The sequence below is a fragment of the Anneissia japonica genome, unplaced genomic scaffold (genome assembly GCF_011630105.1).
Source record: "Anneissia japonica isolate Jap-2015-1 unplaced genomic scaffold, ASM1163010v1 scaffold695_len1296351_cov181, whole genome shotgun sequence".
NCBI classification, from domain to species: Eukaryota; Metazoa; Echinodermata; class Crinoidea; order Comatulida; family Comatulidae; genus Anneissia; species Anneissia japonica.
The window spans coordinates 782486-791618 of NW_022740852.1; the positions used below are offsets into that span (position 1 = coordinate 782486).

A 9133-nucleotide genomic window follows, 5' to 3' on the forward strand; every position below is an offset into this window, starting at 1 on the left:
ATATAGGCCTATATATATACATATATATATACATATATACATACTGTATAAGAGACAGGGATAACGAAAGTCTAAAGTACTTATATATACGTATATATATTTATATATACATACTTATATATATATATATACATATATACACATACTTACATATATACTTATATAGGCCTATATATATACTTATATATATATATACTTATATTCTTATATACTTATATATAATGTACACTTATATATAAGTATATATACACACACATAAACATACCTGCTCTCTCATTTCTGTGACTTACTTTTGTTTTTAGTTAAGAGCTCATATGTGTTTATATTTATATTTTTATGCATATTTCTCCTTTTTATGTATTTGTTTAGTTAAGTTTGTACCTTTTTATACGAATGCACAGATTGTCATCGAGTGCCACCAATCTAAAGGTGTAAGTTCAAATGATGATTTTTTTTTTCAATGTAATATAATATTTTCTGTTTTTCAATGTTGTAAATCTAATATTTTCTGTTATGGTGAGTGTAGTACAATAAATATCACAAAGGAATAGCCAAATGAGTATAAACAATTGATTTTTATAGCTTGTACATTTATTCACTGCAGTTTCAGAACATTTTTAATATGAAAAAAAAATCAGATACAAAATAAAAATTGAATAATATATTATATACTTAATTTATTTTTTAAAATAACTTAAGTATATTCAATATTTATTTTTTATCTGTGATTAAAGTTTTCCATTAAAAATTTGTATTGCTGTAGTTTTTGGAACTTTTCTTTCATATTTTATTTACTTAATTTGTTGTACTATACTTACTATGCTAATTACAAGATATTTTGTATAGATATTTCAACTAGCAATAATTTAATAGCGAAGACAGCAAATGAACCTAGAACCCTGGGATTGGAAGGCAAGCATCTTAACCACAAAGCTATTCCACTCCTTTTTTTCTGCCTTGAATAACAATAATAAAAATTAGTAAATGAAAATTGAAAAAATATAAGTTGATTAATTTGTTTTTACTTTTATATTTTATGAAGCCAGGCTTTATTGATGACAGTTTCATAAAAGCAATATTCTTTAATTGCTGAGTGTACTTGCTGTTGGATGTGAAAGGAAAAGAAAGATAATTTAGCAACTGCACTTTTGTGAGTTTTAATGAGGATAGATTATAAGTCAGGCAAGTATTGCACCAGAATACTAAAGTAATTAGAGATGTCTGCAAGTAGAGAATAGTGCAAGAAACGGTAGCATTTCCTAATTTGGTAGTAGTGATCCAGTTAAAATGACATTCAATTATCAATTCATTCCCATATGGAAGGAAGTATACAGCTAAGTAATGTGTAGGATTTCTTTTTTTTTGTTGCTATGAGCAAATATCAATGACAAATAATATAATCTTCTGGGGCATATTCAGACATTTCCAGGGCACGTTCCTATATAGATGATAACAGTTTTTAAATTTTTTTTTTCCACTTTATATTAATGTAATGTAGTTGGATTCATATACCGGTAGCGCTGAACAATCTGGTAAATTAGCATTGCTGCTAAAATTTATCTGGGCTACTCCAAACGGACTCTGAAGTTATGTTAATACATTGGCGGATCCAGGAATTCAAAATAGAGGGCCCAGAGAGGGACTTTCACAGATGGAAAATGTAGACCACCTCAGCCCACTCATGGATGTGGCTGTGTTAAGAAGATTTATGATTAAGCAAATTTAAATGGCTGGAAATGGCACTTTCATACATAATTTGATTATGATTTCCTTTTTTACCATTTTCTTTTATAACTGAAAAATTTGGAAGCCCCCTCCCCCACCTTGAATCTGTTACTGTTTCCACTAATGTAATAAACTGCTACAAGGTTTTAAACCTTCTAAAATTATCAGTTAAATGTTTAGAGTTTGTGTCGTCTAATAAACAATTAATTAAATAAGCCACTGTCTAAACTGAAAAGTAGTGATTACAAAGTGGGAAACTCACACTAGCTATGTTCTGCGATCACTAGTATCTAATGCAAGTTAATGAGAAATCCAGTCAAGGTCGCATCAAATTTTATCGTATGTCTACACGAGAGTTGTAGCGGATAGTTATAGTGCTTATACACGGATATAAAAAATTTCAAGATTAAAAATATTTCTATTGATCTCATGATGTTTCAATAAAACAAAGACGACGAAACAGAAATTACATTAGGCTAGGCTGAATTCAATGGCGAGAGCCTGTCTGGGCTAGGCCTGCATGAATTGGTTAGGCAGTATACGAATCCCACCTATCGACAAATAAAAAGCAAAATAATGTTCAACAATAACATCCAATTTTTTCATCTTCACTTGGTAGAGAATTCCGAAAAAGCGAAATAACACTCTCTGACCTACCCTAACCTAACTATGAACATTATTTAGGAGATTTTTGGCAGCATTTAAACCGAGCTACTAAAATGTAGTATGCGAGTACGAATGTTGACTCGTGGTTGTTCATTGCTAGAATGTGTGAATTGCAGTGGCTAAAGATAAAGCAACCGTATTAGCTGTAATTTCAGAATCATGTACGTAGATTACAGTATCTCACCCGCGTTCACCGTATCTCCTCCAGCTCCGGCTGAACGAAATACGGTGAACGCATTTAATTGTGCTTTTAAGAATAAAAATTGAAAAAAGATATATAATACTGTAATATAATAGAAATTTTGTTATCATGACAACATTCTTAAATGTAGTCCTTAGAGGTTTCATTATTAGCTAGCAGTCAGTGACTTTGACCGGTTACTACGGCTTTTTCGTCGGCTATCTTTTATCCATTTCTTAATTATATTGTTTGATTTACTTCAGTTACAGAGTTCCTGTTTTACAAGTTGTGATGTTGGTTGTGGTAAAAGAATCCCAGAAGAGCCAATTTAAGCCCTTGAAATGCATTAATATGCTTTGGCTTCGGGGGCTTTTCCCCTGCATCCCCATCGAGGTATTTCCCTTCAACCCCACTGGGGACAACCCCCCAGGATGTCCCCTGTAACTCTTGCTCATTCTCCTCCTACTTTGAACCTTAATGAAATCCTTGGTCTTATATGTTATCTTGTTAATATTACTGTATTAAAAATAAGACAACTGTGTCAATATTTGGTTTTCTGTAAACTTATATTATTGTTTTTATTAATAAAACCAGATAAGATGTTTAGTTGGTGCCCTACAGTAGATGCTTGTATAAAATAATATCACCAAGTTTCTACCTTTGGTTTGGAAAGTAACTATCTTGACCACTATATCTTACTGTACTCAACAGCTCCATGTACGTTACTACATACATACTGTACTTGACCTTCCATATTTATGACATGATTATTTTACCGTATGCTTGATATACAGTACCAGCGATAATGTTGATGTTGTTACTGATTTTGAACGTTATTGCTGTCTCAAGTTTCATAGTTCATTCCCATCAAGCTTTTTTTTTTTTTTTTTGTTGCTAATGTAATTTGAAACTCCGGTACTGGTCTTTTGTCAGCTTGTCAATCAAAACTACAAGGTTTTGATTGTTGATCTTGCGTTATAATTTCTTTTACTTGTAAGTACACAAATTGCAAAGATTGGCATGCTGTAAACAATATTACTGTTAATCATGTTGATTTCAATGACGAAAATTATGCCTCTATCTTCCACTCATCAGTGCAAATCCATTGGATTTGTATAATTTTGGACGCATTCGTATGGTGCTGAATAATGTACTGTAGATTATGAAGTAAAATAATTTAGGAATTGTGGAAGTTTAATATTATTAAATGACTAGAATAAAATACCTGCACCTCAGAATATGGTTCCCATGTAAATAGATGGTGTGTATGCTTGTACAGTATGTTATTGTTGTTATCTTGCATAGAGTATTCTTTTTGCCAATTTCCCTACCGTACAAGTTTAGGCAAATGATATTGTGGACATTTTTACAGATTTTAAAGTTAAAATGATTGGTATAGAAATATCAATGAATTGATCATCTTCCTTGTTAAATGTTTTTTGACTTGGAGCATCTTTCGATTTGAAACAAGGCAAGGCAAAGCAATTTAATAACTAGTGATTCTATCACCTCACCTGTGAGTATGATTAGTATATGATATTACTGTACAGTGTAGCAGGGGCTGTTTTAGGGAGAGTGGGCTGATGATGATTTTTCCTCATGTCCCGTATGCCACATAGAAGTCTAAAACTTAACCCTATAACCAAATTTTAAAAGATAAAAACTTTTAACTTCAGATCCTTTAACCTCAGCATAATCTAAAGATACATTTACCTGGACATAATTTAGGATCAGGGTAGTCCTAAACAAATGAAAGAAATCCTATACCGTTAGTAAAATGGATTGTTTTAGGATGTCCTGTAGATGTCAATGCTTACATACTGTAAAAGTTTCAAAAGGTGGTAATTAAATGAAGTCAGTGTGTATTTGAAAGAAACTAAAGTGTTTTTCTCTTCTTAGGACTGTTGACTATATTAAGTATGGGTACATGAAGTTTTTCTATCAATTTAAAGACTAATATTCAGAGATGTCCCATGTGCCACATTTTGGCTGTCCCGTTTGCCACGCTGACCGAAAATGTCTAAAAGGCGGTAATTAAATAAAGTCAATGTGTATCCGAAAAAAACTGGTGTTAGGACTCCTGAATTCATTTTAAGTATGGCTGAAAAGAAATTTTCACTGAAAAAGTCACAGACTTTTGAAGTTGAATTTATTTTTTACACCACGTAACCTTTTTTTTTGTATTTTTCCTCCAAAAACTTATTACAGCTAAAATGGCAATCATGTGTTGTTACCTATTGTACAACATACATATTGTGATAAAATATTTTTCTTTTGACTATTAAATATTAATCATCCTGCAAAACAGTTTCTGAATTTCCCGTACGCCACATATGGAATCGCCCACAGATGGTTTGAATAAATTCATTTTTAGATATTCTCTACTGTATATTGGAATAATTTTTGTTAAAATAATTGGATTGAAATACATACCAGGTACTGCACTTTATGTTCACATTAAAGATAACCATTCGAACATTTTGCTAATTCTATACAAGATTAAAGCTAAAACCAAGTCTTAATTATTTATTTAATAATAATTTTATGAGTTCTCTGACAAATAATTATCAACAAAGTTTGTTTCCTGAGCCATTTGATTAATAAATGGCTCACCTTCCCTATAAAATATTATTATACAATACAACCTATTTAAATTTCCTGCTATTTGATTGGTTAATTTGTAGGTCACATGAGATTAAATTAATTGTTTCATTTTAATGAAAAAAGTACATTGTTCGGCTGATGTCACTTTTCATTAATTTTTTTTAAATTTGTCAACTTGGTTGTGTAATTTTGGTTTCATGGAATGCGTCACTATGATCACAAGCTTTTGACTTTGCAAGAGCACATATGACCAAGCTAACATATTGCCAAAGATCTATTTATATAGTATGTTCAATATAGAACAATGAATCAGTGTTAGAAAATATATTCTTGAGGTCAAAAGGTCAACTACTGTAGGTGCAGCCAAATTCATTTTTACAATTTACCATTAATATTATTTTTATAACTATAAACATGATCCAATGAAAATTATGACATAAGAAATTATGACAAATTGTGTATACGGTACAGTACAGTATATGCAAGTATGTCGTAATTTAATAGTAATATTTTTTTTTTTCGATCTTCAGGAGTAAATAGCTGTGCACTTTAAACAGTAAGGATATAGTCATACAGTATGACTTTTAGATAGTAATATCAGTTTCTGTTGCTGGTAAAAACCTAAAAGTACTATACTATAAAACCAGACTCTAATTCAAGATAGTATAATACATACTCCAAGTATCTAAATGCACACCAGCGTGTCAGGATTCAATATTTCGAGATTAATTATGTCATCATCAGGAATCAATTAGACACTAATTCAGTACTTGAATATTTTGGTTTCTGTCAGCATCAATTTTCTGTATACTACAGTAAAAACTTTGTACATTGCTGTAGTACCTGTAAGTTGGTTTACCACTGTATAGGTTCTGAGAAACGTTTTTCTACCATAAAAGAAAAGTTCGAACCTTTTCATATTTTAAAGTACAGTATCCCTGCTTTAGTTGTGATATAATGACATTCTTTTGTTATGATGAACTATCAAATGATTTAAACATTTTTATGATGAATTATGTTGTATCATGAACTAATCATTATTCAGAGTACTAAACCGCCAGATCACAAAACAAACACAAGTTTATTTAATTTTTTTAAGGTACTGTGGGGAGACTTCATGGCCTTGGGTGGGAGAGATGTTACAGTGTAGCCTAATGCTGGGGAGGCTTACTGTAGGGAGGAAAATGGTTTAAGCTAAAGGACAGGGAATGGTTTGAAGTGTAGAATACGTATGGCTCTAGTTATGAGGAATAATGAAAAGAGGATAGTTTTAAGGCTAGGAAGGAAGAGTTGTTGGAGGCATAAAGTGCCATAAAACTAGAATGAACGAAATTATGAGGGTTAGGGAAAGGTAGTACTCAATTGGTTGTGAGGCATACTGTAGGGGGAAGAGTGGTATATGAGGCTTAGGAAAATACTTAGGTGCGACGCCGATAGAGAGGTGGTGGATATGACACTTAGGAGGAGAATGATGGCTATGAGCCTTGCGGAGTAGGGTTGGTTGTGTGGAAGGGAGTGGTTATGATGCTTAGGGAGGAGGGTGGTTATGGCTTAGGGAAGGGAAGGTTTGTGAGGCTTGGAATGCGGTAAGTGGCCTATTTTCCGACTTAATCATGACTTTCGATTTTAAACCTATTATCTTTTTTTCCTCCTTCAGTCTTCAAAACCAAGAGCAGGTATATACTGCTTCCTCATAGAAGAGGTTAGGGAAACAACGGAACTTGAATTACCTGGAACAAAGCATGCATTTGCCCTCAAAGTAAGTAAATTTATTTAAGTATAGAAAATTATTTATGTATTTATTTATTTGGCATCATTGCCACTTTTTTAATACTTTATATAATAACTTATATTAGTAAGGAACTAAAGGATTTAAAGGATTTGGAAATGTTGGTAATGACCAGAAATACCAGAAGACAAGACAATCTTCTGTATAGAAGTCGTGTATTCCTATCGAACAGGAAGAAAGGCTTACCAACGTATAACATGAACAATATGTCATTCTTTTATTTTTACCACTCATTTGACTTCAAAAAAGTCTTTCGTTTTCATTATTCAAATATACTGTATAATAGAAACTGCAAAAAAAAAATAATAAAACTGCAAAAAAAAATAATAAAACACAAAACAGAAAATTTCATTCCTTAAGATACATTTTTCACATCAAAAGTCTTTCTCTTACATTTCCTATAAAAACAAAAATTGAGAAATGCACTTTACTGTACAGTACTATTGTTCAAAATTTAAATGTTGCCGTTTCTGTGATGATACTATATGACATCATCACTGATTAATACATTGGCAAATTATCTCATTTCTCTTAGGATGTAACCTAATTGATAACAATCAACATCGACACTACTAATTAATTAAACTATCTTTGCTTACGTCATTGTGGAAGGTTGTCCAATTAGTTGTAAAGTTTCATTATCTGGCATTGCTCTATTACATTTTTTTTTTTAACAGTAGAACTAAATTGTGAAACCATGACACTACAGTAACTGAGAAATAAAAATAATGATGATTTCTGATGACACAATATTGTCTATTAATAGACAGCTTTTTAGAACTGATACATTTTTGCATCATGTTGTAAACAGATTTTCATAAAAAAAATATTTCCTGTGAATGTGATCAAAAATGTTATTCATTAATTTTAATAATGCTGATTAATTTGGATCCTCATTACTGTACAGGTTTAACAAATAATGTAGATTTAAAACATACATTATTATCTAACTAAAATAAAAGTTAATAAATATTCAAGGAAAATTAACAAATAAAAAATGAATAAAATTATGAAAATAAAAAAATATATAATTTTTTTTGTATTAGGACAATTTTAATATTGATGGATATGGATGTATTGCAACTCAAATTATACTAAAATTTATTATATTATATTGATAATAAACATTACAGTTCTCCTACATTAAACCACTGTAACATTACAGTATAACTCAAACCAACTAAATAATTTGAAAAATTATTTTTCCATTTCAAACCCAATGAACATTGCATTAATTACTGATGTACAAAAGTTGAGACTTCTTTAACTTGTTTAAGAAACTTTTTGAGAGAACGATAAAAGGAACCCCAACAATACACTAAATATAAATTACAGTACCTAGTGTTTTTATGCAGCAGAATTGTTTTTTTTTTCCCCAAAGAATAAAGAGAATAAAAAAAATAAAAAAACAAAGAAAGAAATATTATGAGATCTCTAGGTGGCAGTGTGCATGATTTAGTTAAAAAGAAAAGATTTAATTATTTTAGAATTTTTCTTGGTGGGAGGAGCGCTATAATTGTTTATAGGTTTTTCGTGGTTAAATGTGCTTCAAATGTAATCCTTTAGATGCTTAATGACATTGGAACTCCCCTTGAATGTGTTTTGCTATTTACAGTACTGTACTGAATACAATTTACAGGGTCACATTGTCAATATATAACTTTGTTATTGCTCTGATTGTTTAAGTACTTTTTCATTGACCGTTGCACTGACCTAGCCTTGACCAAGGAGAAATAGGCTTAAAATACAATTAAAATGATACTTTAATTATTTTAATCAACAGAGAACTTTGAACTTGTCCAAAGCCACTGAACTAGATATGTTTTTAAGTCACATTTGAAATGTTTTAATAACAATTATGAAAATGGACTGAATACAACTTACCTGCCAATTTGTTTTTTTTGTTGGTATGTCTAAATAAGGCCCTATAAAAAATATTATTAGTTTATCACCCTATCTGGGCAGGAAAAGTGATGAGGGAGGGAGGCTTTTTTTTTTTTTTTTTTGAGGCTTTTTTTTTTTTTTTTTTTTTTTCTAAAGCCAAATATAACCCTTGGTTTGTTTGCTGGTGCATTGATATTCAAAGCAAAACATGATTTAGATAATGCAAACAATATCTACTAACTATTTAATAAAATAAATGAAAAAAGTAAATAAATAAAATTAAA

General features: G+C 30.7%; 1 protein-coding gene across 1 annotated transcript in view; it reads left to right on the forward strand.

The window, feature by feature from the left end:
• Window positions 1–9133, forward strand: part of LOC117118415 (SH2B adapter protein 1-like) — a 49901-nt gene that overhangs the window by 19697 nt on the left and 21071 nt on the right. The window contains exon 2 of the mRNA XM_033263001.1: window positions 6834–6935. Within this exon, the coding sequence (XP_033118892.1) occupies window positions 6834–6935 (102 nt within the window). The remainder of the gene's footprint in view (window positions 1–6833; window positions 6936–9133) is intronic.